At 36.3% G+C, this 27888-nt stretch overlaps 3 protein-coding genes across 5 annotated transcripts in view; 1 reads left to right on the top strand and 2 right to left on the bottom strand.

Annotated features, from left to right (window-relative positions):
- The window catches only part of LOC132631497 (uncharacterized), a 29702-nt gene extending 16542 nt beyond the window's left edge, over positions 1-13160 (top strand). Inside the window, exons 2-5 of the mRNA XM_060347070.1 lie at positions 6652-6714; positions 7184-9270; positions 10148-10235; positions 13002-13160. Of these exons, the coding sequence (XP_060203053.1) occupies positions 6652-6714; positions 7184-9270; positions 10148-10235; positions 13002-13160 (2397 nt within the window). The remainder of the gene's footprint in view (positions 1-6651; positions 6715-7183; positions 9271-10147; positions 10236-13001) is intronic.
- On the bottom strand, positions 12934-16800 carry LOC132633146 (uncharacterized). 2 transcript variants are annotated; one of them, XR_009579587.1, is made up of 7 exons: positions 16397-16800; positions 15510-15771; positions 15353-15389; positions 14860-14965; positions 14203-14313; positions 13911-14079; positions 12934-13655 (listed from the first exon to the last, which is right to left on the bottom strand). XR_009579587.1 is itself a non-coding variant. In XM_060349379.1 (6 exons), exons 1-6 carry the CDS (start codon positions 16595-16597, stop codon positions 13963-13965), a joined length of 834 nt encoding a protein of 277 aa, XP_060205362.1. In that variant the 5' UTR covers positions 16598-16800; the 3' UTR covers positions 13770-13962. The 2 variants fall into 2 exon arrangements, 1 of the variants encoding a protein (XP_060205362.1); XM_060349379.1 differs by lacking the exon at positions 12934-13655 and having other exon boundaries at positions 13770-14079.
- A 2675-nt stretch (positions 16801-19475) lies between these two features.
- Positions 19476-27141, bottom strand: LOC132633145 (uncharacterized). 2 transcript variants are annotated; one of them, XM_060349378.1, is made up of 6 exons: positions 26984-27130; positions 26807-26902; positions 22421-22474; positions 22239-22345; positions 20927-20961; positions 19476-20114 (listed from the first exon to the last, which is right to left on the bottom strand). In XM_060349378.1, exons 3-6 carry the CDS (start codon positions 22421-22423, stop codon positions 20047-20049), a joined length of 213 nt encoding a protein of 70 aa, XP_060205361.1. In that variant the 5' UTR covers positions 22424-22474; positions 26807-26902; positions 26984-27130; the 3' UTR covers positions 19476-20046. The 2 variants fall into 2 exon arrangements, with proteins under 2 accessions (XP_060205361.1, XP_060205360.1); XM_060349377.1 differs by lacking the exon at positions 26807-26902 and having other exon boundaries at positions 26984-27141.
- Positions 27142-27888: the final 747 nt, after the last annotated feature.

Genomic DNA, 27888 nt, shown 5'->3' with positions numbered 1-27888 from the left:
AAAAAATAAATTTCCACCTTCTTCTTCATTTCGCCCGCCCCCACCCCCACCCCCCTCCCCGGTTTCTTCTCCACCTTCACGCCACCCCCACCCCCTCCTCGATTTCTTCTCCACCTTCACGCCACCCCCACTCCCAAACTCCTTCACGCCACCAATCACCACCGTCACGCCGCCCCCACTGTAACACCTCGTATCTTGGAACTAAGTTTAGACTCATATCATTAGAGTTTTAGTGGAAAAAATGAAAGTTTGAACGTTTTGCGAAAATGATTGATAGGTCTACTTCGGGCAGCCATAAATCCTTGATTAGTTGGGAATTTGGGAAAGTACCCTTAATGAAAGTTGTAGTATGTAGAAATACCTTTCTAACGATATAAGTACCAAGCCAATCAGAGATCGGACCAAGGAGATATGATCGTCTCAATATGGCTAATAGTAAGGCACTTAAAATTCTATAGAATCGGCTAAGTTTTCGATACGTCTGCCTTTCAGTCCAATTTCGTGATAATCAATTGGGAATTTGAGGAAACTTAAAACATGAAAGTTGTAGCCCTTTGAAATAGCTTTCCAACGGTATATTGTGGAGCCCAAGCAAAGCTGTGTACAATAAGTTATATCCATTTTACCGAACACTGTGCAGAACCGACACACGTCGCTTTTTCAGGCGCGTGGCGGCGCGTGCGATGGCCCCGCATCGCGGGGCCGATCACGCAAATCTGAGTATCGACCTGCAGAATGTCCTGCGATGGCCCCGCATCGCGTAACAGGTCGGGTTCGGGTCAAAAAGTCAGGATTTCGCGTTTTAAGTTATATTTAAGCTTGGGGTTTATTTCCCTAACACCCCTATTCACAAAAAATTACCCTAAAGTTAGGAAGAACAAGTCCCAAGCCTCAAGAACCCTACAAGATAAGTCTTATCATGATTCTAGGTTGAATTCAAGCCCCTAATCTCTTCTAACTTGAGTAAACCCTTCTAATCAATAGAGTTGTGAGTGGAACATTATTGTTGGGCGTGGAAACCCTAGACCTCGTATTCAAGAGGATTGAACGTCAAAAAGGTAATGCTTCTACACTTTAATCATTCATAATAGTGAATTGATGAGTTCTTGGAAGAATAGTAAATGGGTTTAGTAAAGAGAATTACACGAACTATAGTAGGATTTTGGAATGTTGACTTGAGATTGTTATAATGATATGGGTGATGGAGAATGATGTTAATTACACCTAATTGAGATTGTAGAATCACCTAGAAGTAATAGAATAGGAATTAGGTGAAGAAACACCATTAATGGAGATTGTGGAGCTTTATGCCCACTAAGTGTTTGATAAAATGCTTAGATGACCAAAGCATGAATACTATTGCTAATATAGAATCCCTTTGACTTGTATTGATATAGATCAAAGTTGAAAGGGTTGACGAACATTGTATTACGCTCAAAGGTTGTAATTAAGGTATGTGAGGCTAACTATCTACGTTAGGGAATGTTCATGATTCTCCCTATGCCTCATTCTTCATACTTGTCAGTAATTTGACTCAGAATACAGTTTAGCCCTAGTTTCATGATATGTTGTAGAATTGTTATCTTCTAGGGTTGCAGTTACAGAATTCGTTCATGGTTGTCACTTTGAATATCATGAAGTCAGCACGTAATCTTTATAGACTTATGTATTGTTACCACATGAGTCTCAGTCTAGAAATTCAGTATGCTCAGAAACAGTCAGTGTTTTCAATTCAGTCCAGCATGTCTATTTCAGTTCAGCATTGTTCATTGTTGTTATGGTCTCAGTCCATATTAATTAACCATAATTATACATATGTGATTTTTCCCGAGGGCACAGCACAGTCTTGTGTATACGTATACATGACCGAGGCCATTGACTGACGCACTACTAGGCTGAGGCCATAGCGTGCATTTATTATTGGGCCGAGGCCTCACATATACAAATACAGATAATACAGATGATTCAGATACAGAGCATGGAGTATTCATAGCTCTACTTCTTTGCTATTACAGTTACAGTTATCAGTTTCAGTTTCAGTATTTTATTGCTTCAGTTGCTTTACATACCAGTACAATTCAAATGTGTTGATGTCCCTTTTTATTGCTTGGGGGCCTGCATCTCGCGATGCAGGCAATGATATACAGGTCGACGACTCAGCTATTTAGGAGTGCACGTATCAGCTACTGGTGAGCCCCAAATTCCTTCGGGGCGTTGTCAACTATCTAATTATTTCAGTTTATAGACAACTCTATTATTCAGTATTCTTAGAGGCTTCATAGACACAGTTCAGACAGTCATATATTTATTATGTTAGCCTTGTTGGCAGTTGTTCAGTTATTTTGGTTTAAGCCATGTTGGCTACGTTCAGATATTTCAGATTTGTCTAAGTATTTCCGCATTATGATCTCAGTCAGACCTTTAGTATATCAACATGTGTTTAGTTGTTTCCACATTCAGTTATGTTTTTTTTATATAACATGTTGATTCAGCCAGCCAGTTGGTTCGCTCGGTCACATGCAGTCAGGCACCGGGTGCCGTGTTACGTCCAGGCCCAGGTTCGGGGCGTGACACCCACCCCCTAAATGCTTCAGGCTACCCCCACCCCCCAAATCTTTCACGCCACCCACACCCCCAAATCCTTCAAGCCACCAGCACCACCGTCACGCCGCCCCCACCACTGCAATTTCAGACCACCACCAATACCAGAAAAAGTCACGACATCATGACCATTAATTTCATCTACCATCACCTCCAATGATTTCAATAGCCACCACTAAAATCAAAATACCACTATCAATTCCTCTTTATCATTCCCCACCAACCCATCACCATAAATCACAATAGAAAGTCACCATTGATTTCAGAGCAAAGACATTCATCTTTCATTTGCACATTCATACTATTTTGATTTTCTTAATCCTTTGAAAAATTACAGTGAAGGAGATAATGAATATGATAAGAAAAATGGAGGAAATGTGGGGGAGGAGAGAAGATAAGAAAGAAAAAGGGAGTGCAGAAGAAAGGGAGGGGTGGGGAAATGAAGAAGAAAGGGACGGGTGGGGGGAGGGGTGGGGAAATGAAGAAGAAAGGGACGGGTGGGGGGAGGGGGTGGGGAAATGAAGAAGAAAGGGGCAGGTGGGGTTTAGGGGTGGGGATTGGATTAAAAAAATATAAATTTGGTATTAAAAAAAAAGGAAAAATGAATTAATTTTAATTAAAACGCGCCTATTTTTTAATTATTTTTATATTTTATGCCACTGTTATACCCCATTTTAACCGTGTTAAAGTAGAGTACAACATATTGGTGATTCCTATTTTTTGTTTATTTTAAGGAGTCACCACCTAATTATTTAGGGTGAATTAGGACACCTAAAGTTTATTAAAGTTATTTTCTAAAGTTAACTCTGTTTAAGGTATGTGAAACTTAAGATTCTAGGTAAGGGTTCAATTAGTCTCAAGGGAAGGTATTAGGCACCCTTTAAGACCCATTAACAATGGTTAACCGACCGGACTTACGATTAGTTAGGCTAAGTGTAAATATAGTATTACAGAAAAGAACATAATTTTGTAAATATGGCTAAAGTTGTAAATAGCCATGTAAAAATGCTATTTAAAAATAGGACTTGTATAAAAATAATAATTTGTATAAAAGAGTTTAGTTATAAATTGAAGGAGCGCGGGATATATTTGAAAATAACTCAAAAAGGGGGAGACCTTAACTAATTTTGTTTAAGAGTATAGACAAGATGGAATTTTCCCTTCTTCTTTATTATGTTTGTTAAGTATGCCTAGCTGAAAATGTATGTGACTGATTTAAAGTTGGAGAGTTATCTATAAAATATATTTGAAATAATACTTTGAGATTTTCGATATAGTAGGAATGAAAATATAATTCAAAATATGTGTTTGTGGCCTTACGCCTTTGAAAATCGATTGCTTTAATATAGATAGATATTAGAGGTACTATAAATAATTTAATACGACAGAAGAAAATGAAACCATGGGATTAATTATCTGTTTTCCTTAAATTAGCTATTCATTATCAAAACTAAACTCCACTAATTTCACTAAGGTTCAATCTAAATTAAGAAATAAAAGTGTTAGTCATGCAATACAAATAAAAATACACAACAAAAATGAAATAGAAGGAAAGAGGAGCAAATGGACCAGTCCATTTTTAAGGACTACTGCTGCAGTCTGTTTGCTATTGGGCTTTGGCCCATAAAGTCTTTTTTTTTTTGCTGCGGGCTGTGGCTGCTGTTATGGGCCTCGGCCCAGGAGCCCTTTTTATCCGGCTGATGGTAATGACTCGAAAGAGAAATCATGTTGGGCATTAGCCCAACGCCAAATGCGGAAGGAGATGATGAGTCGCTTGGACTCGTATGCGAGATGTCATGCATAAAAATGAAAAGAAAAGGATTAGTGTATAATCGATGAATAATGTTAGACATACGAAATATGAACTCAAAAATGAATTAACTGATTGTATATTCTGCGAATATTTTAAATATACCTCATGCATACACAATTCAGCCACCACACACTACATATAAACAGGACAACACTAAAAAATAGTGAGTCAAATAGTGTAATGTTTATTGGACTTAGACGTATGTAGAATTCGGACAAAACAGAAAGTATAGATATAGCAGCCGTGGTATCAAAAAAAAAAAAAAAAACGAAACTGGTCCAGCAGGTTAGGCAAAATGCAATGATCAAATGATATGGGAAACACAGATGTAAGAGCAAAAGCAAGTTCGAACTCAGGGATTTAATCGCAGCAGAGATGCATCAAAAGTAGATAAAGACACACATAACATAGCATAGTGCTGATGTAGCAAAAGGAAGGCACCCACATGCTTGATTCAACAAATGATTTATCCCACATAATTAACAGCAAGGAAATGATCTTGATGATAAAATGTTCATTGGGGTTAATCAACATACTTCCTAGTTACAACTAATTGCAAACAGGGTGAGACAAATGTACATAAATCTTTGAAAACCAACACAGATCCACACCAACGATATCACTGCCTGAGGGGTTCAATATTGGGCTCACAAACAGGCAAAATAGACCTGCTTCCATAAGTGATTAACTGAAAAAGTAAGCAATTTTTTTTTTTTTTAGTATGGCATAGCATCATTTGAAACAAAGACACACAACTTACAAACTTGGATCATGTCACATTAATTATCCTAAGGGTCAAACAAACAAGTTTTAAAAGTCCAAATACCATGTGGAGGTATATGTTATTTTAAAGAAGCAAAATGGGGTTTCAACAGGATTCAACTTCCAGAGGCATTAAGTAAGGATTGAGCACCCATTCGAGTAGGACATTACTACTACCATTGCATTCATATGCGTTTACTTCAAGCAATGCCCAATGTTGATTCTAAACACTGATTGAACTAAACCCTTTAAACACTCTATTTTCCTCTTAGTCTCGGCTAAAAAGAGTCCAGCCATAAATGACTAATCTCATTTAAGGATAAACCAAGGAACCACAAAAGCCACTGAGTTTTAACAGAACTAAATTATAGCAACAATGAAAACTTTAATAAGTAAGACCTTTATTTGGAAAGAGGGAATAATCAGCTCTAGATGAAGCACAGCCCAGGCAACAAACTGAGTGAGACAGGAGGGATGCATCATGGTCAACTAACACATTCAACAGAAGTGAAATAGCCAAGACAAGTCGTGTAGAAGTCACTACATAAAACAACTGAGTTCAGAGATAATTCCAGGGCAGATGTGGGCATGAGCAGGAGGCGATGCACAAGGACATACATATGAAATTCATATTATTAAAAAAACCTTAATGACACAAAACAGTAACAACAAATAAAACACATATTCCTTTGAAGGGGGCAAAGAAATCCGAATGACTTTAATGAATAACAACGTAATGGTATGCTGACTCCTCAACTAATTCGAGCTAGATTTTTCGAGCCATTTGCTAAAGAATTGCAGCTGCAAGGTTGAGTTAAAGCTAAGCCCATTCCTTTATTCGTTTAGCATGTAGGCTTAATGTGTTAGTACCTGTTTTAATCATATACACAATATACCTAAGATATACATACCACGATGTGTATATCAGATGTATATCGAATGCATACCTTCCCCTTTACCTTGATACCCACCGTATATCCTATGTATATTCAGCTTTGAATAGGTCCTAACTCCTGAGAATTCAGTCTAAGCATCCAAAACTACAATGTACATCTTTCAAATTCATTTTAACAATCAACATCCTATCCTAACAGCATCCAAACATCAAACAAACAACACGACGACAGCAGGGGCGGAGCTACAGGGGTGCGAGGGGTGGCAACCGAACCCCCTTCGTCGGAAAATTGCACTATATATATACTGCGAATTTTTTTATTCATGTACAAATATTATTTTTGCATCCCCTTAACAAATGGAGATTGTGGATCAGTGGATAAAGCGCCTGTGATTGAGCCCGCGGTCGCGGGTTCGATTCTCGGCAATGACACATTTTTTTACTTTTTTCATCCAGTCCCTTAAAAAAAATGATGTCACTTTATTTATTATTATTATTATTATTATTAAAAAAACGTGGGCCATTTGGGATATAGAATCCCTAATTTCAAAAGTGTTAACATTGTTCATTTGTTCTACAGACTACTCACTACTGCGCCTCCTACTTTGTCATTTCTTCTTGGCCCATGGCTTCCAATTCCAAGGTATTTCTTTTTTTTCCCTTTTTTTTTTTTTTTAACCATACTCAAAATCACAATAAATTCATTATTGTTTCTTGTTAGTTGTTAATCAACCCATTTTGTGAAATGGGTAGCTGACCCATTTTCCATCCATGAACCCCAAGCCATGATTGTTTGCAAAATTGGTCTTCTAGATATTTATTTTTAGCTAATAAAAGATCAAAGTGTAGATTTTTATTTAGTAATCAATTCTCTTTTATGTGTGTTGGATTATGGTTAAGTTGTTTTCTTGCTTATTGAGACATTTGGTAGAGTTTTTGAAATGGGATATGCTTAAGGAGTTAAGGTTACAAATTGTTTTTTGCTGTATTGCTATATACAAGATTGAGATTTTATTCTCACAGTTAGATGTTCTTAAATAGGCTTTATTTTATTGGCTTTTAAGATTGACATTGTGTCTTTAATTCTAACTAATTTTTTTATTATAATTCAGTCTCAAAAGTCAGTGAAGAATTATTTTACCAAAGTTCCAAAATCAAGTTTGGACTCTCATGATCAACCTAATCTAGAAGAAAATGTCAACCACTCAGAAGTACCATTGCTTTCTTCTCAGGAATTTGATTTGAATTCTTTAAAGCATGATCCGGGTGAAAGAACTCAAATCTTGGACTTTCATCCAAATCATCGTGATGTCATTCGAAGAGAATACCTTAGGAGAGGTCCTTCTCAACCTCGGCTTAAAGAGTATCCTAAAACAAAATTTTCTAGAGACATGTGTCGTTTTAATCCTCAGTGGTTTAGTGAGTATTCTAATTGGTTAGAGTATAGTGAAAGTAAAGATGCAGTCTTTTGTTTGAATTGCTATCTATTTGCAAACGATAATATTCATCAAGGAGGGGGTGATGTATTTTCGGCCATAGGGTTTAGGAGTTGGCAAAAAAAGAAGAGTCTTAAAAAACATGTTGGTGGCGGAAATAGCATTCATAATCAGGCAAGAAAGAATTGTGAAGATCTAGTGCGACAAGAACAATCTATTCAATCTGCACTTGTGAGGCAAGATTCTCAATTTAAGCATGAGTATTGGCTCCGCTTAACTGCTTCAGTTGATGTTGTAAGGCTTCTTTTGAATCAAGGATTGGCATTTCGGGGTCATGATGAATCTAAATCATCACTTAGCAGAGGTAATTTTCTTGAAATTCTTTCATGGTATTCTGAAAGGTGTGATAACATTAAAGATTTTATACTGAAACATGCTCCACAAAATGATCTGATGACTTCTCCAATGATTCAAAAAGAAATTGTGACTGCAAGCAAAATTGAAACAATTAAGGCTATCATAGAAGAACTAAATGGTGATTACTTTTCCTTGTTGGTTGATGAATCTTTTGATGTATCGCGCAAGGAGCAAATGGCCGTTGTTTTACGATATGTTGATAGAATGGGATTTGTGATGGAGCGACTTATCGACATTATTCATGTTCAAGATACTTGTGCATCATCTCTAAAAGAAGCAATTGTTAATTTACTTGCTCAACATTCCTTGAGTCTTTCTTATGTACGTGGACAATGTTATGATGGGGCAAGTAATATGCAAGGTAGAATCAATGGCCTTAAAATGTTGATTAAGCAAGAAAGTAGATCGGCTCATTCTGTTCATTGCTTTGCTCATCAACTTCAACTAAGTCTTGTTGCGGTTTCTAAAAAGTGTGTTGAAGTGGGGGAGCTTGTACTATTGGTTTCAAGTATTTTGAATATGTTGGGAGCTTCTTTTAAACGCATGGATGAATATCGAGAATCTCAAAAGAAAAGAGTTCAAGAGGCATTAGATATGGGTGAACTTGAAACTGGTAGAGGCTTGCATCAAGAATTTGGTCTTACTAGAGCTTGTGATACTCGTTGGGGATCCCACTACAAATCTTTTAGTAACTTTATTCTTATGTTTGGTTCAATTGTTGATGTACTTAATGATATTGTTGTTGATTCACATTGCCCAGATGAAAGTGCCAAGGCAATGGGATTTCTCAGAGCATGTCAAACATTTGATGTTGCATTCATATTACATTTGATGAGAGATATTTTAGCAATCACAGATGAGCTTAACAAATGCTTACAGAAAAAAGAGCAAGATATCGTAAATGCCATGCTACTTGTTCAAGTAGCAAAGAAAAGGTTGCAAAAGTTAAGGGAGGAAGAATGTGGTTCGCTTATTGATAAAGTATCTAAATTTTGTATCAAGCATCAAATTTTGATACCTAAGTTAGATGAGCCGTACTTTACCTCTTTGAGATCACGGCGTAAACTTGCTGGTTGTACTATCTCACACCATTATTACGTTGAAGTGTTTTGCAAAGTTATTGATTGGCAAATTCAAGAGCTTTCTTATCGTTTTGATGAAGTAACGACTGATTTGCTTCATGGAATTGCTTGTTTAAATCCAATTGACTCATTTTATAGTTTTGATCTCAGGAAAATAATGAGAATGGCTGAGCATTATCCTGATGACTTTGATGAATTGAGTTTGAGGGTTCTTGAGAATCAACTTGCGACTTACATTATTGATGTTCGTGATCTTGATGAAAGGTTCTCCGATCTAAAAGGACTTTGTGATCTTTCAAAAAGATTAGTTCAGACAAAGAAGCATTCAAACTAGAGTATTCCTCTTAGTGAAACTTGCCTTGCTCTTGCCAGTTGCCACTGCATCCGTTGAAAGAACTTTTTCGGTAATGAAGTTTATCAAGAATGACTTGCGGAGTCGAATGAATGAGAGTTATTTTAGTGGTTGCTTGGTGCCTTATGTAGAAAAAGATGTGTTTAATAGGATCTCTAATGATGCTATTATAAAAACATTTCAAGGAATGAAACCTCGTCGTGTACAGTTGTAGTAATATACTTGCACTTTCAATAGAGAATTGTGTTTGTTTTGATTTCTTCGCGTGTTTATTTTTTAATTTTCTTGAACCCCCTTATCAAATATTCTGGTTCCGCCCCTGGACGACAGGGAAACTACATAATTAACTAACTAGAGCAAAAACTAAAGACTGAAAATAAGAAACGTATCAAGATTTACCTTTTTTGTGTGCAGTGAACTGAGGTCGTCGGGGGTCTCGAATCTACGTTTCGAACAAGACGAACTCAAAACTCGAACAATCTTTCGAATCGAAATCCCGATAGTACAGAATACTCTTTAAAAATAAGTTTGGTTTGATTTTCTCCGAATAATTTCGAGACGCAAATAACCACTAAACCCGAAACCGAGCGGAATTTGGGCGAACCCAAGACTAAAGTAGTAGTAGAAAATAAAAGTATTGAAAGTGGTAAAAATCTGGGTCCTCGACCAGATTAAAAAGGAAAGACTTTGTAACGAAAAATGCTCGGGTATTCTAATCTCTGTTTTATTCGGTTTTTGCTCATCCAAAAAATCCCCCCTAAAACGATTCAACTAGGATTATATTTATAGGGTTTCATTTGTATTGAAGAAAAGAGAGGAGCATATGAGAGAGACGAAGGAGCGGGGAACAGGAGTGGGGGACAGGCGTGGGGAACAGGTGAGTGTGGAGGTGGCAGAGAACGTGGGGGACAGGGGAGAGTGGGAGAGAGCGTGAGACGAGAGAGATGAGAGAGGAAAGAGTGAGGGGCGGCGGGTGAAGGGGAGAAAGAGAAAGGTAAAAGGGTTTTAGGGGTTTTAATTGTAGTGGGCCGCTGGGTCGGGTAAAATAATGGGCCAGTCCGGGTGAATTGTTTAAGGGGGTGTGGGCTGCTCCTTTTTTTTTTTGAATTGGGCTGGCCGATTTAGGCTTTAGCCCAAACGTTTCTTAAGATTAATTACGGACTAACTTAATATTTTGGGCTTCTAATTTAACAACTAGTACAATATATTATGTGAAGATAAATAAAAGATTTTGCAAAGTGTTGTCTTGTAATTAATTTAACGATTTCAAACCCGAAAAAATGAAACGAACGACGAACATTTAAAATTTGTGATAAAGTAATGCTCGTAATGTTGAAAATAAAGTAGCGAAAATAATAGTAGTGAAGTAAAAAATAGAATTGTAAAAATGAAGTATTTAGCTCGTTAATAAATTTAGAAGCCCGAGTAAATAAGATTAAATAAATGAGGGACAAAATTGAGTGTCAACAGCCACATCAGCTCTCAGGGAGCAAATAATATCACTTTTTTATATATTAGGTGTGTAATAGGTCACTACTAAAGTTTAAGTGTGAACTCGACATTTTTGATATAGTTTAAATGTCATTTGATGTATTTTACCTTTAAAATATGTACATATTTTATGTCCAAACATCTACTTAGTGAATCATATGGATTTGAGTTGTTAAAGCCGAGTAATTAATTGGTTCTTGATTAGATACTTAATTTTCTTGTTCCTCGACCACCCCGCCAACAGGAAAAAGAAGAAAGAAAAGTTATTTAAAGCTGAACTACGTTTCGAAGTGTTAAATGATGGCATGTCCTAAATCTCAGAGCTTGACTAAATAGCAATAGTCAGGTCAGGGAAAAGACAGTTGGCAAGGGTCTCAGCAATATTGATTGGTTAATTAGCTAATTTAAATGTCGTTTAATCGTTTGTATAAATTAAGCATAATTTGGAATGTATTTTTCCCTTCCGTGCCAGGCCTCACTTAAGAAGGAAGGTAATGGTTTCACTTCGAACAAGTCAATGAGGTTACATAGGAACTCCCAACATTTATGTATAAAGATTATTTTTCGTAATAAATTAGGAGGCAAAATATGTGATTTCCCTATTTTTAATTGTTTAACTTTTGACTCATAGAGGTTAAATTGAGCTGACAGTGACTATCTTATCTTCAATAGAATGTAAGCAAAAACCCATTAACCAAAACATACAATTTATATCAAGCATTTGAACTGAATATAGATAAGATCAACATATGAATTTTCATTTTCAACGTAGAAGAGGCCCAAAGAACTTGTTCTTTCCTACGTCAAGAATTTTTCTAATAAAAATGTTGAGTCTATTCTCTTCAAAAAAGGGGTGTACAATAGAATATGCAAATTTATCAACTAGAAAGAACACTTATCTTATGTGTACAAATCCAAATCGAACATAAATAGAATTATTTTTTGTGTTACATCTCTAATTTGAGAGAACCTGTGAACATCTCCAGCTCTAATTAGTGGAGAGGGCCATACGGTAAGAAAAATGTTGTGCCATGAAACAAAGGGACGGCATAATTTCTCTAATATCAATATTTGCTCCACTTGACTAACTGTAAGAGCATTTTTGTGCCAAAAATTAAACCGAAGGCATAATTATTCTATTTTCAATAGTTCACGAGCATTTCCGTAACCATCTAGTATGTCTTACGGTCAAATATTTTACTGCTCTATAAAGAAATGGGATGCTAGTGAAAAAGTTATACTGGATCAGAATTGAAAGGGGCTTGTAAAAGCATTGGAGAAAAGTTGGGTTGCAGTGGATGGTCGATTTACCAATTCAAGGCCAACCATTATTCACATTTCACACCCTGAAACTGACATAATGAAATAAAATTCACGGTATTGATTCATCGGTCAAGTTGGACGGACATAGTTCCATTAAGCTGGTTTGATAGCCACAGCGCTTTGGTTTAGTAGTGATAAGGACGCTAAGAGAAATGTGTGTGTTAGACTCACGTCACTAGTTCGAACATACCATAGAATTTTTTTTATATTTGTCGCGTTTGGAAGTGCGTCAGCTGGCCCTCTTTTCGACCTTGGTTCCATAGGAGGAAGTAAAAAAAGATTGACAAATAGAACTATCTGATTTAATCTCAATAGGCACGAGATGACCATCTTAGGATGATCCAGAGATTTTTGAGGTATAAAAAAATGGTTATGATGGATATTTTTGTTGAGGAAAATGAGGAGAGTTTGAGTTACCCATAGTGACCTATTCTATCTTAGAATCAAGTTCTTACCGTATTTTTACCATAAAATATCCTTGTACTTGTCCTGATTCCATTGTTTGATTAAGATGGTACCAATAAGTGTTGAACAGGATGTGTGATTGATATTTAAGTAGAGATTTTTCTGCTTAATGGACTCCAAATTTGCCTGTTCCTAACGTTCTAGCAGCAGTTTGTGCTCTTCTTATGAGCCTATGGCTTGGTGCTTAACAGCTTGATCCTTGTGTCTGTTAGAAGTAAACTGCATAAAGGTTAAAATCAGTGCCAATGAGGGTTGATTACGTATGCTGCAGCTACAAACTTAGAGATATCTGGACATACCCTGTAAACAGAATGACTTGTTTAACTTAAGACATACATAGAAGTTTTTGTAATCTTCTTCTCAGGTGAAGGATGAATCTAGGCTGCTTTTTATGTTTCTCCTTTACAAAGGGATCTTAAATTTTGGAATATCCGACTCTTCTGTGCTGTGCCAGTTAGAGCAAATAATAGATGTCCTGACTCTTGCTAAAACAGTAAAACTGCAAAACAGTTTCTCTGATTAACTTAGTATTAGTCAGTTAAGTTAGTTAGTATGAATCAGGTCTGAAAGGGTTAAATTGGTTGCCCCTTAGAAGTGTGTACACCAGTAGGTAACAAATCTCTGAGACTGGGCCTGGAATGTTAGATATGTTGCAAGTAGGAATGATAGAGAAGATTCAGTGAGGTATTTGTTTTTTTGGATCTTCACTAATATCTGCAGCCATTTACACCGTGCTGAATATAATTTGTCTTCAATTTCTCCTTCAACTTTGGAAAACCGTTGTAGTTCTTAACTGCTCTGAATAAATATGCAGGCCATTCATGTATGACAGTGTCATGAGCTACACGCCAGAGTAGAATCATGCTTGTACTTGTGTATAACCTCAACAATATATCCCATCAGAACTCCAAATCGGCAACAAATATTCCTCTTTCCTAGAAATGACTGATTACTAAAAGCTAGGTGCAAAACCGGCTTGATGGCAATCAGTCTTGCTTTTGTTGAAACTACAGAGGACCTACAAAGGCATTTAACCGTTCACGACTTCAATGAGGATTTAAGTGAATTTTATATAACCTTATCTTCATTTGCTGTAGAATCTAGACTGAGAACTATCCAGTTCAGTCAAAAATCAGATGGAAGCTGAAGTTTCAATTATTAGGAGAGAATCTTTCAATTCTCTTTATTTAAAAGCAATGTTTATGAATGCATAGTGTATACATACAAATGTATAATCACAGTTCAAACTATGTTTTCTTATCGAGAGCAGTACCTGAAACTCCTCAAAATGGTGCTCCGAATAATAATGATGTGTAACTACTTGCTTAGGCTTCATGAATAGGAACTAATGGCATTTTGCCGCCATAAATCTCTGGTAGCTGGCTTTCATCAATGTCTTGAAGTAGAGTTGTCGTGAGTCGTTTGTTTTCCACAAATGTGATCTGAGAATAAAGATGGAAAATAATTTGGTTTACATAAAAAATATAACGAGGCTATCGATCCTTGACTACAGCAGCAGATTGACTAGAACTCTAGCAGTTTTATCAACCATTTTAGAGCCTCACCTTCTTCTTGGTGTTGTTATCAATAAAAGGATACACAATTTTCCACATTGTCCAGAATAGGTAAGGGACATGAACAACAATCAGCTTTCCAAGTCTTTCAGGGTAACAGTCCTGCAATTAATCGTAAAATTTCAAGATTATGGACTATAATATGGTGACCAGCCTTCCCCTGCTGTAACAATTACAAATATACCGGATCAGAAGAAATTCATACAAGGGATTTAAAAAATTACTAGACTGTCACGTCTAAGATTTGAATCTATGATCTAAAATAATTTTTGAACCCCGTTTACCACTACACTAAATTAGGTCTTTATATAAAGGGGATGCAACAGTTCATATATAGTAAAAAGAATCATTTTTGTACTATTGCGGTATACAATTTTTACTAAGGGAATTCAGTTGAAGCTCCCTACCTCCTTTTAGCCCCGCCACTGCCAAGCTGCGTTGTTTTCCAGGTGACTAATTCTTCTTATCACGGATGGTTTTTCTATGGTTATCTTTTAGGTGATCTGCCTTGTTTTTCAGGTTAGTTATTCTTCTTATCGTGGATGTTTTACCTATGGTTATCTGTTTAGGTGGTCTGGTAATATCAAAAGAAAAATATTACAGTCAATATATAGAAGGTAAAAATAAAATGAAAATGGGTAAGTAGACCTGTAAAATGGATAGAGCCCCAAGGTATGCACGAGCATCACTATTGGAATAGCCAAAACCTTGGAGATCCCCAATTACCACAAACTTTTCCCTTCCTGGTGAAGTCCTGATTCATCAAAACAATTTACATAAAAAAAAATTAAAAAAAATCAAGATTACATGTCTCGATAAATTGGAATGTTTCTTTAAAACGACAAAAACTTGCCAACGACTCCCTCCATCCCGTTGTATGCGGCACAGTTGGAATTTCGAGAGTCAACCAAGTTTTTATTTGACCAGAATATCTTTATATGCCTTTTAAATATTTTAAGTTAATTTTTGTGATTTATAGTGCTTTTTACGTAATTTTCAAGTATATAAATTGTAATTCAAAAAACTTAAAGAGCCTATGCCTGAATTCACAATCAAAGTATAGAAGTTTGAATCTCGAAGTTCCAACATTGCCACATAAATTGGGATAGAAAGAGTATATGTACTATGTTAGCTAGCATACCTTGAACAGAGTTTCTCTAAAGCCAATACCACAAACCCTGTAAATCAAAACAAAGACTTGATTATAAGAAACTTGATTGGTTCAAAAGTCATTTTAGTGACCAAAATACCGCAGGCCAAGTATAATGAAATCAGCCAAAAAAAAAAATCATACGTACGTTTGAACTCGTCAAGGCCTCCTAGTTTGTTCTGCATATGTCTGCCACCAAAAACGACAGCAATAGGGCGTCCTTGTTTATCCACACCTTGCAAGAACATTTTGTTGTGTGCTATCTCGTTTGGAATCTCACTAGGTGAAATAAACCCATTTGGTACAAAGCTTTTCTTCCATTTTAGGTATTTCAACAACATTGCTGAAGCTTTGTCCACGTCCAGATCCCTTGCTCGAAGAAACCTTCTTATCGCAAAATCATCGACTTCCTACAAACAATTGACGTATAACACCAGATAAGAAAATAAATTTCAAGTCTAATTCAACTTCAAAAACTAGCTTATGAAACATGATGACTCAAAACCATATAAGGAGGGAACATTTCCTTCTCTTAATCAATGCAAGACACTTAATTTATTAGGTGCATAGCCAATATAACTTAGGGGGTTCAACATTGGACATACCAAACAAATGAATGAGTCTGGCCTTAATATCATGATTTAGAGAAATGAACGTTTGACTTAATTCAGCTACAAAAGCTAGCTCGTGACGTGAGCTGAGGCGGATGCAGGCTTGTGGCAATTGCACTGGGTTCATTCGGACCCAATATTTTTGACACAAAGCATAAATTAATGTGCAAAAAATAATTGAAGTTGCAACAAATGGTATATATGAACCTCATAATTTAAGAGTACAATGAACTCAAAAAATATTGAACTTATAAAGTTTAAATCGTGAATTTGCTCTTAAAAGACAACAGCTCATTCCCTTAACCAAAAGTGGCACACTTTACCAAAAAACTCTCTTGCACTTGATCATTTTTGGCAACATAGAAAAATCATGACGTTTAAAAAAAGGAAGGAAACTAGAAGAGTCACTAGAATATAAATTTACCTTGGAAGATGGATCTTGCTTTTCAGCAAGAGCTCTCACGAGAGAAATCTTCTTTTTCTCTTCTTCATTGATTTTGTCATCGCAATTTACTTGTTTGATCTCTTGTGTTACTGATTTTCCTTCCTGCTCCAATTTTGTTTCACAATGAATTCCATTATTATCGTGTAGCTCCTTGGATATTGCCTCAACTTTTCCCTCCATCACTGTCTTTCTTGCAACTATAACCAGCAGAGGAGAAATATACAGAGGAAAACCCAACTTTCAAAATAATATAATGTTCTACTTTAATTTATGCCTAACATAGAGAGGAAATTAAATGGAGGCATATAGGAGGTTAGAAAATTTAAGACTTTTTGTCTGAATGAGTAAATCAAATGGGACCGCAATGGATGTAGTTGAGTGGTGTATTCAAAGGGACCAAATACTACACAACCTTCAAGATGAGTATCTATATACTTGTATTCTAGCTCTTAAGAAGTTAGAATATAACATGAGTAAATATCTTAAAAGATCACTCAATTTTGAGAATATATGTAGCAAAGTCATTAAATTTAATTACATATCAATAAAATCATTCAATTTTATTTTTTTCTCTTATAAAATTACTCAACTAGATGTGTCATAAAAACATATGACATGGCAATTCCTATTAATTATTCTTTTTATGCCATGTAGATATGGGCCCCACAAATAAAATAAAATGGGGGTAAATTTTTAAACATATACTGAAATATTAAACACTATTTTATCTCCATAATTAATTTTTTGAGAATTCAAAACTAATTCTAAATATTTGAATAATAATATTTCAATTTTTTTTAAAGAAAAAAGATACTACAATTTTACTCATATAAAGAAAGTATTGAATTTTTCAAATCAAATTGCACATTAGATTATCGAAATTTTATTTTTTCAAGTTTAAAACTTTCATGTAAATTTTTCGAAATTTATAACAACGGTTATTATTTTTTTGTCATAATTATGTTATATTTTAACAGAAAATAAGGGATACATCCCTTAAATTCCTCAAAGTAGGATAAAACCGTTTCCTACTTCCTTTATATGAGTAAAATTTTAGTATCTTTTTTAAAAAAAAAAATTGAAAAAAAATTATTAAATTATTTAGAATTAATTTTGAATTCTCAAACAATTAATTAAGGAGAGAAAATAGTGTTTACAATTTCAGTATATTTATAATATTAAATTTATTTTATTTTATTTGTGCGGCCCATGTCTACATGTCATAAAAAAATAATTAATATTGTCATGTCATATTTTTTTTTATGACACATCTAGTTGTGTGATTTTACGAGAAAAAATGTCAAAGTTGAGTGATTTTATTGATATATAGCAAAATTCAATGACTTTACTACATAATTTCTCAAAGTTGGTGATCTTTTGAGATATTTACCCAATATAACATATGGCGAGATGATTAAAAATTCTTGGATCTTACTCGTAAAATGAAAAAATGCTTAAGGAGCATTTTTCATGGATCGTACACGGTGTGAATCGAAATTAGTCGAATTAAATTGTATATGCGGAATGATTATACCAACAATTCTAGATAAAGGTATAACCGGAATTTAAAGACGGCTAGTGCATTTCTTAATGTACATATACACATTTTCTATAAAAAAAATTCTTGATTATTTTTTGTGTACGTGTGTAACTCATCCCACCTAACTTAGAATTGAGGATGCAGACATGATACGCTCATGGAAGTAAGATCTTAATTTTCAACATCAGCTATCTGCACGGTTTATATGTTGGATCTGTTTCTAATTCTCCACTAAACTAAGGCAGTTGGAAGTATTAAATGGGTTGTTGAAAGATATAAAAATATAAGGGTTGGGTGTGGAAAGTGGGAGTTCACCTACTTGCCATAGTAGCTTTGGGACCACTTCGTTAAATCCGCCTGTCGCATTCAAAGAGTAATCAATCATGACAAATTTGATATACTTCCTAAACAGGTAGTAATATAGACCACAAGTTCACAACCAATTAGTGGTGGACCCTCCCCCAAATGTAGGAAGAAGATGAGAAAATTCAGGGAAGTTTGAATGTGACTTTGGTTTTAGCTTTGGAAAGCTAATTATTAAAAGGATTTCGAAAATGTTAATTCGAGAAAGGTTGTGTTTGGATTACTTCTGAAAAATGTTTAAGAGTCTGTTTGGATTGGCTTATAAGTTGCTAAAAACAGCTTTTTTGAGTGTTTGACTGACCAACTTAAAGCCATTTTGTGCTTAAAATAAGCCCAAAAAAATAATTGGGCTCGTTTGACTTAGCTTATCTAAAGCAGCTTATCAGCTAAAAACAGCTTATAAGCTGCTTTTTTTTAACCCATCCAAACATGCTCTAAAGAACATTTGTTATTTATGACGGTGATGTCGGACCAGTTTACGAGTCCATCAGGTGCTATCACATGTATCAAGTAACTTTACGTACCATGGTTTAGCCATATCAAGAACTTTACACGCCATGGTTTAGGCTAATGGCATCACCTACTGTTTTGTTGCATCCGTTGGGATTTGAATCTAAGACTTCATGATTTTGCTCCAACTTTATTGATCACTAGGCCACATCCTTGAGTTATGTTACTCGAGTCCACCAAAATCCTTGCTGCACCCATGTCAATGTGACAATGTTTGGGTCCATTTTCACTTTCCCTACACTCTCTGTTACAACTATTAATTTGAACTACTTAAAACTATAACTGAAGTCACCAATCATCTTCAATTATCACATTAGTTCCTTACTGAACCTAAAATAACGATTGTTTAGCCAATATGGGAAATTAGTTGGAGTCAGATTCTCTTGGGAAGAATGTTGGCAACTACACAGCGCACGCTGAGGCAAATTAATCAATGTAAAGCAGAGGTTTCACAAATTTGGTAGAGGAGAAAAATTTAGAATGCAGTTGGAGAATACAAGAACAGAAAGGGCCCTTTGCTTATGGATAATTTGGCCAATTTTTTGTCATGTTAGAGGCATTAGGCTTAAACTTTCTATTTCAAGTTCCCAATATACCAGAAGAAGCAGCAAAATTAGGGGGGAAAACAAAAAAGAACACACGAAGTTAAAAAGAACAACAATGAACACATCATGTGCATAATGGCAGTTTGCATACAGTTGGTCAGTAGAGGAAAGCAATTAATGCAATGACAATGGGATCACAAACAAGTTCTAGTAACTTAGTTGCTTGTACAAATAGTTAAAATACACGGACAAGCGACAACTTAAAATTAAATCATTTTTCTTTGTGGCAGGGTTTTGGGATCACAAGCAAATTTTGGGACCACCTGAAGCAACTGACAATACAATGTCGATTTTCTTATAACTAGTAGATAATGTAGATTATGGCATACATTGCATAATCATCAGCAGACACAATGCAGCAACGAATTTTTTGGATTCATTAGCAGACAAAGGTATCAAGTCGAGCGTGTCACAAAAGCCAGAATCCATAACATTGACCCTCCTTATAACAAGACCATCTCACAAGCAAAAGCTTAGTTCCAGATCAAAGTAGTGTCACAACGATTCAGTGCTCAAGTTTGATCAAAGACGGCATTTTGATGCAAAAACAATTTGAAGCAGTAAATTAGCTTCCAGCTCAAGGTCAATTTTTGTTTCAAGTAACCGTTCGCTTAAAAGAAGATTATTGAAACACCCATTGTCAGACAGCCCACAGCCACCCAAGGACTCAATCGCTCACCTGCCACATTAAAGCATGCCAGTTAGTAACACCTTGGCAAAAGATTATATTCACTATGCTACAACAAATAAATGATTTCCCTGTTTTCTATTGTTTGCTCTCTACACCAACACCTTTCTTTTCTCCTTATTTCCCCATATACACATAGCAAAATGATTTGCAATATCTATACTATTTGATTTAAAAGTTCAATTTGCTCTAGCTATAGATGTCAAAAGTTCAGCTAAGGGAGGGAAGTTCAAGAAAACTTAGTTCGCAGAACTTCATATGCCTTTTGACTTTTGAGGATGTTATGAGAAGTTCCTAGCATAGAATTGGAGCAGAAAAGGACACAAGAACCTCCATGATCACACTCAGGCGCGCAAATGACATGTCATCACGTAAATAAAGCTTCTCAAAAGTTTTGTTTAAAGATGAGGCTGATATGAATCAGCCGAGGGACAAGTGATCACCCTAAAGTATAACTTCCTAGTCGAAATTATGCATACACATAAACAATGATTAGCCACGTTATGCAATAGTATCCATTCATCTGATGTGTAATGCTTAAGTTTCAACCAGGTACTCATATAGCAGCAATTCAACTTTAAATCCAGAGCTCATTGTTCGGTTGCATTTTTAATGGGACTACGCGTGTGAAATCTGGTTAAAAAGAGATACATATGCTGTTATTTAACCAAAGTAACAAACTTCAATAATATAAGAGAAAATGAATTAAGGCAGCATTTTTTAATTTTAAAAAAAGAGTTAACAAAACAATACAGACAGCTCCTAAGTACCAACATTACCAGCATGGTAGGAAATAACTTTACCTATTCTAGCAGCCTTCCAAAAGAAGCCTCGAAACCTGCGATAAGTAGTATCTAATTAGGATATAAAAAATAGAGCCACAACTACAGACATTCTTCGGCTGCTAAACTGACAAAATGAGGCTTAAAGAAGAAACTTACAGATTGGTCCTCCATTTAGGATCAAAGGTTGTCGCCCATAAAAACCCAACAAAACACAGTAGATCCAATAAAAAGTGCACTTCTATTATTCTCGTGAATAAAGTGGCATTATATTCAACAAGAATCACCAAATTATAGGACTGAGTCCTTTATAAGGTATAGGGTAGAGGGGTCCACTTCCCACTAGTGTCTTACCAAAGAGAATGTTAGAGCCAAAAACTATCCACACAAGTAAGTGTAACCACCATTTCATACAAGTCTAAAATACTACATCAGGGAACAATCAAATTCTCACCATAATGCATATACATCAAAAAACTTCAGGAAAAGGATGTATTCTCTATGAATTATGAAACAACAGTAAGAATGTTGAGCCCGAGTACGCAGACCATGTTAAAACCTTCAACTTTTAGAAGGTAAGCTCAAACATGAAGAAGTTAAGATGTTCGAGCATGATAAGTATCACAACAGTTATCAAGTACTCCCTCCGTTCACTTTTACCTGTCCACTATACTAAAATAAATTCACTTTTACTTGTTCGCTTTAGCATATCAAGAAAAAACAAACTTTTTTTTTCTTGTTTTACCCTCAACATTAATTACTCATTTCCAAATCCAATGAGACTACACACCAATCAATATGGGTATTATGGTAAAATGTATACTTCATCTATTAATTCTTAAGGGGCGTGCAAAGTCAAACGTGGACAAGTAAAAGTGAACGGAGGGAGTACATTGAAGGGGATGTTTGTAGAAAAATCCGGTGGTGACATGTACGTTGCCCTTTCACTTCCTCTTCACTTCTTGGAAAATTACCTCCATCCTTTACCAGACTTCCCTGTTCCTTCCCACCACCCATCTAATGATGGAGATTGGGGCGAGTCACAGAGAAGGGAGGAGGGAAAGTGGCTAAAGTGATTATCGCTGTCCAATGCACCGAGTTAGATAAGTGATTGCCTGTTCAGGCTATGGCATCCAATTGAATGCGAAAAATTGCAATAAAAGAGATATATGAAGATGTTAAAAAATGGTGAATATAGCAGTCTATGAATAAATAAGGCTAAACATAGGTAAGATTGACATCAGTTGCATATCCTCTCACCTGAGCTAGGAGTACCCACTACTTAATACCTAGTAAAGAAAATTGTATTAGCTACACAATCAGGTAGACTTACCCAGTTCTTTGTTCAAGAAGTGCTGGAAAATGCATCTTTACATAAGTGCATGTACAAATCCATAATAGCACGACCGTCAAAAAGGAATGGAAATTAAAGAGCGCGGACTGAAAATACCAACACAAAAGTATTAGCATCTATTTATGTACTCAATACAGAATTCTCATATGGATGCAACTCACCATATCTGAAGTTTCCTGTCTTAATTGATTTTGCTTCGACCAAGTCACCAAATCCTACAAAGTAAAGAAGCATAACTTAGCTTCCTCTCGCACCAAAGGGGATATTTATGTGAACGATAAATTGATAGTGATTCCTCCTTATAATTTTGAATCCTTCAACACAACCACCTCAAATTGATGAAACCAATTAATACTATGGGGAACCAGTCAACAGCTTCCCAACCACATTTGAGAATGCATACTACAAAATAGAAGTATTAACTGTTAACTAGACATTGGCATCATTCATAAAGTGACCTTATAAACAAATACAAATTAAACAATGTGAGAGAAGCACAAATCTCGACCTTGCTATGAGTTGCACCTTTTTTTTTTTTTTTGATTAGCCACGGGTGTCCGAGTCTCTTTGAGCCCCGACTAATCCCGTGGGTGCACAGGCCCTCGGCAAGGGGTTTCCCGCAAGTGCACCACGGTTAATTCAGGGTTTCCCCAGTCCGATGGCCCTCAGAAATTGTTTGTACCCAGTGGGTTTCAAACTTGAGACCTTGAAAGGGAGCACCCCAAGGCTCAAGTCAATTGCCATCAGGCCAACCCCAGAGGGTTAGTTGCACCTTTGAAATTAACAGGAACTGAAGATCTTCATATTAAGAATCGGAAAAAGAAGAAGTCCTTATATCTCTATAGTAGCTCTCTAAATTCGTGCATATAAGCAAGTATACAACATCCTCGTCACTCTTTTTGATCTTCTCCATGTATATATATCAATTGACTTCCCAACTTTTATCAATTTATTAGAAGTATCTCTTTGATAAGCAAATGCAACAAGTTGTTTACAGATCCCAAAATAGTTTTTTTTATTTTTTATAAAAGGATCATTAAATGCATGGGTCTATTTCAGAGAACCAGTTCGGATTCATGCCAGGGTGTTCTACTACTGAAGCCATTCATATTGTTAGGAGATTGGTGGAACAGTATAGGGAGCGGAAAAGAGACTTGCACGTGGTATTCATCGACCTAGAGAAAGCTTACGATAAAGTGCCAAGAGAGGTTCTGTGGAGATGCATGGAGGCTAAAGGTGTACCTGTGGCGTACATTAGAGCGATCAAGGACATGTATCATGGAGCCAAGACCAGAGTGAGGACTATAGGAAGAGACTCGGAGCACTTTCCTGTTCTGATGGGTTTGCATCAGGGATCAGCCCTTAGCCCATTTCTATTTGCCTTGGTGATGGATGGATTGACGCGACAAATTCAAGGTGAGGTGTCATGGTGTATGTTGTTCGCGGATGACATAGCTTGATAGACGAGACTCGCAGCGAAGTCAACTCTAAGCTAGAGGATTGGAGACAAACGCTAGAGTCTAAAGGATTCAAGTTGAGTAGAACCAAAACAGAGTACTTGGAGTGCAGGTTCAGTGGTGTACCTCAGGAGGCTGACGTGGAAGTGAAGCTTGGTACCCAGGTCATTCAAAAGAAAGGAAGTTTCAAGTATCTTGGGTCTATTTTACAAGAAAATGGAGATATTGACGATGATGTCACACATCGTATTGGTGCAGGATGGTTGAAATGGAGGCTCGCTTCCGGAGTGCTGTGTGACAAGAAAGTGCCACCAAAACTTAAGGGCAAGTTCTACAAAGTGGTGGTTAGACCGACTCTGTTGTACGGGGCAAAGTGTTGGCCAGTCAAAAACTCTCATGTGCAGAAGATGAAAGTCGCGGAAATGAGAATGCTGCGGTGGATGTGTGGGCACACTAGGAGAGATAGGATCAGGAATGAGGACATCAGGGACAAGGTGGGAGTGGCATCGGTGGAGGACAAGATGCGGGAAGAGAGGTTGAGATGGTTTGGGCATGTGAAGAGGAGAGGCATAGATGCCCCAGTGCGGAGGTGTGAGAGGTTGACTTTGGACTGTTTTAGGAGAGGTAGAGGAAGGCCAAAGAAATATTGGGGAGAGTTGATTAGGCAGGACTTGCGTTGTTTCAGTTTACCGAGAACATGACCTTAGATAGGAGGTTGTGGAGGGCTCAAATTAGGGTAGAAGGCTAGTAGGTAGTCTCGCTTTTCTGTCGCACTAGTAGGCGTAGTTTTGCTCTACTTTTATTGCCCTATGTTTCTTGCTTTTATGTGTTGGGTCTTGTCTCTCCATGCTGTTTTATCATGACTTCTTTGCCCTTGTTTTTTTTTTAAAAAATATTCGCATTGCTTTGATTTGCCTATCGGTATCTGACTTTTCTCCCCTTGTTTTCTTGTTTTCTTTTGAACCGAGGGTCTTTCGGAAACAACCTCCCTACCAAGGTGGGGGTAAGGTCTGCGTACATTTAACCCTCCCCAGACCCCACACTGTGGGATTCAACTGGGTATGTTGTTGTTGTTGTATTAAATGCATGGGTCCAGATCAGCAGATGCAAATCAATCCCAAACAGATGCAAGCATATGACTACCAGAAAAATCAATGCTTTTAACTCTAACACAATTTGGTCCCTAGGCAAATTATAACTGCGCTTGTGTTGCCCTTTTCAGTAAGATGATAATGCATATTTCTATCTCTTGCCTCATTAGCAAAAAGAATCCTACTGTTACTGTTTCCTTTTTCCTATTTGACTTGCTTTGTTATTGCTTTATTCTGAGCTGAGGGTCTATCGGAAACAGCCTCTCTACCTCAAGGTAGGGGTAAGGTCTGCGTCAGTGTTATCAAAAGCGAAAAGCGGAAAAAAGCTCTAAAGTCAGCTGGGGCTTTAAGCGCAAATAAAGCGTTGGTTTAAATGAAAAAGGCACAAATCTATACATGTTCAGTCCAAGATTAATAACATTAATCATGAATAACAAATATATGGACAAAGGAATTGTAAAAACATTACGATAAAGTGAAATATGAATTATCTAGTGTCACCCCTTCAAGAGAGGCTCATTGGCAAGGCAAAGTATGTCTTAGAGTCTTGATGATGACACTGACCTAGAGCCTTGATGATGACACTGAAGCGCACATAAAGTGAAGCGAAGAACTCAACATGTTTTGAGCCTTGCTTCAGGGCTTAAGCGCGCCTTTGACAACACTGGTCTGCGTACACTCTACCCTCCCCAGACCCTACTTGTGGGACTACACTGGATATGTTGTTGTTGCTGCTGTTGAAAAACGAGAGTTCATCCATTCATGTACAAGTTATCCACTGACAATCCTTCCTATCCAGCCACTCTTACTCGCAAGGATAGACTACCGATAGAGCAGGACTTCATCAGCCTTTCACCAGCCTATTTTGAAACCTCCAGTTATATAACTCAAATTCAACCCCTTAGCTTTCGTTGTTAAGACATCGTACATCGGTTAGTACCCAAATTTCTAAAAGTGTCTCCAGGTACTTACCCTTGACCAACACCCTTTCTTTTGCCCTATATTATATTTTCCACAAAATATAGGCTTAACAAGTGTCTATTAGTGAGGAGTTGACCAGTACAGGAAAAGTGTTAACATGGAAACTAGGCTGTTGTTGTTGTTTTAGGGAGGCCGCTTTTCTGCTGTGTTCAGCAAAATATACATTAGATATCACTTTCGAGCACACACTACATATTACTTTAATTTGGAGCAAAGACATGTCACCGGAATTTACTTGGTCACTGACAAATATAATACATTCACTTCAGTACTTTAGCTAGGAAATATATACACACAACATAGATTTAATTACATCAAAAATCAAATAATAAGACGAACATATAATTTTGACATCATACAGAAACTACGAAGAAGCCACAAAGCAACAAAGGAAGTTTATCCCTCTATCAGCCATTAGCTATATGGATCATTCTCGTCATATCATATAGGTTTTTACTGAACCAAATAAAGAACACGAAGAAGCCAGGGAATAGAAGCCAGCATCATACTTCACCTTTAATGCTAAATATACCAACACAATAGTTACTTAAACACTTTGGTATCTTTATAAACCAGACAGCAAGAACCAAAACCAACATTTTACTTCTTCTATAGGGAATTAATTGGGTATGCTTTTTTTTTTTTTTTTGGGGGGGGGGGGGGGGGGGGGGGGCGGGGTTTACGGGTCCGAAATGAGCTGAAAAACAATTCAGACCTTAAGTGATGTCTTATGCACATGTGCTAAATGCTAATGGTTTCCAACAAAATCTAACTCCCTTTTCAACATCCATATTCAACCCAATTTCGTTCTTCAAACTGATTATTCTAAGAAAACTTTTCTTTTTCTCGAGAAAACGAACAGCCCCAACTCTACCTACATCCATTGGATAGCGGTAATCAAAGTTTAATTGGAGCAAAAAAAAAAACTTAGTATTTCCCTTTATCCAATATGCTCGAGCATTAAAGATCAAGAAATCATAACATAGCTTTTCTAAACAAAAACAAAAGTACTAATAACCTTTTTTATCAGTTGGCCCACTATAATTTCATCAACCGTAGCAACTGAGACAGTCCCTTCAATAGTTGTTGATAGCACGGATTCTTACACCGTACGCTATAATGTTTAAGTATAAAAAAAATGAAAAAAGTATGTAATCAAACAAGAAAAAAGGGAGTAGATTGAGTTGCGGATTACCTAAATGACAGCCAACAGCAGAATTTGTAACGGTGATTGTGTTGGGGGCACTTTCAGATCGCAAGCAGGGATGAATTTGAAACGATTCTCCTTCTTTTTCATTAGGAGTGACAATAACAAAAAGAGAAAAGGGTCAAAAGTACCTCTCTCGGAAAAAGGATTAAAATATAAATTTGGGTTAAAAATACTCTTGTAGTCATTAAAGTTTTTAAATATATCCTGTCTTAACGAAAATTCTCAAAATAATCTCATTTCATTTTTAAACCCACCTCATTTAAACCTGACCCAACTACATAAAAAATCCATATGCGATCAATTTGTTCCCGAGTCCTATATCTGGAGCCACTGGGTATATGAGCCGGTGGCTCATATGAATTTTTTATTTAGTTGGGTCGGGTTTAAATCTAGCGGGTTTAAAAATGAAATCGAGTTATTTTGGAAATTTCCGCTAAGACAAGGGTATACTTGAAAAATTTAATAACAGAAGGGGTATTTTTAATCCAAATTTATAAAGGAGGATATTTTTAACCCTTTTCTCAAAGTAGAAGGGTATTTTTGACCTTTTTCCCTAATAAAAATGGTCTTTTGCGTTTGAAGATAGGTTCAAAATAATCACGTATGGACCGAAAAGATCCTTTAAGTTAATATTTTATCTCTGTCAAATATATAGTGTAATAATTTATGTTCGTTAGATTTGACGAAAATAAGAAAAAGAAAATTAATCATAAACACAAGAAAGTCTTATCAATCTGAAAATATACAACACATGAAGTTGTACTAGATACTAAAAAGATATAAAAATTAGCAGAAAGTACACCTCAAAAGCTGCAACAGTCTTTGAAAATGAATCAAAAATAGCATAAACTACAAAACTTGTGTTTCTAAATCTGAGTTCAACTAATTTT

The sequence above is a fragment of the Lycium barbarum genome, chromosome 3 (genome assembly GCF_019175385.1).
Source record: "Lycium barbarum isolate Lr01 chromosome 3, ASM1917538v2, whole genome shotgun sequence".
Lineage (NCBI taxonomy): Eukaryota > Viridiplantae > Streptophyta > Magnoliopsida > Solanales > Solanaceae > Lycium > Lycium barbarum.
The sequence above is the reverse complement of the archived record's forward strand: the minus strand, read 5'-3'. Positions and strand labels throughout refer to the sequence as shown.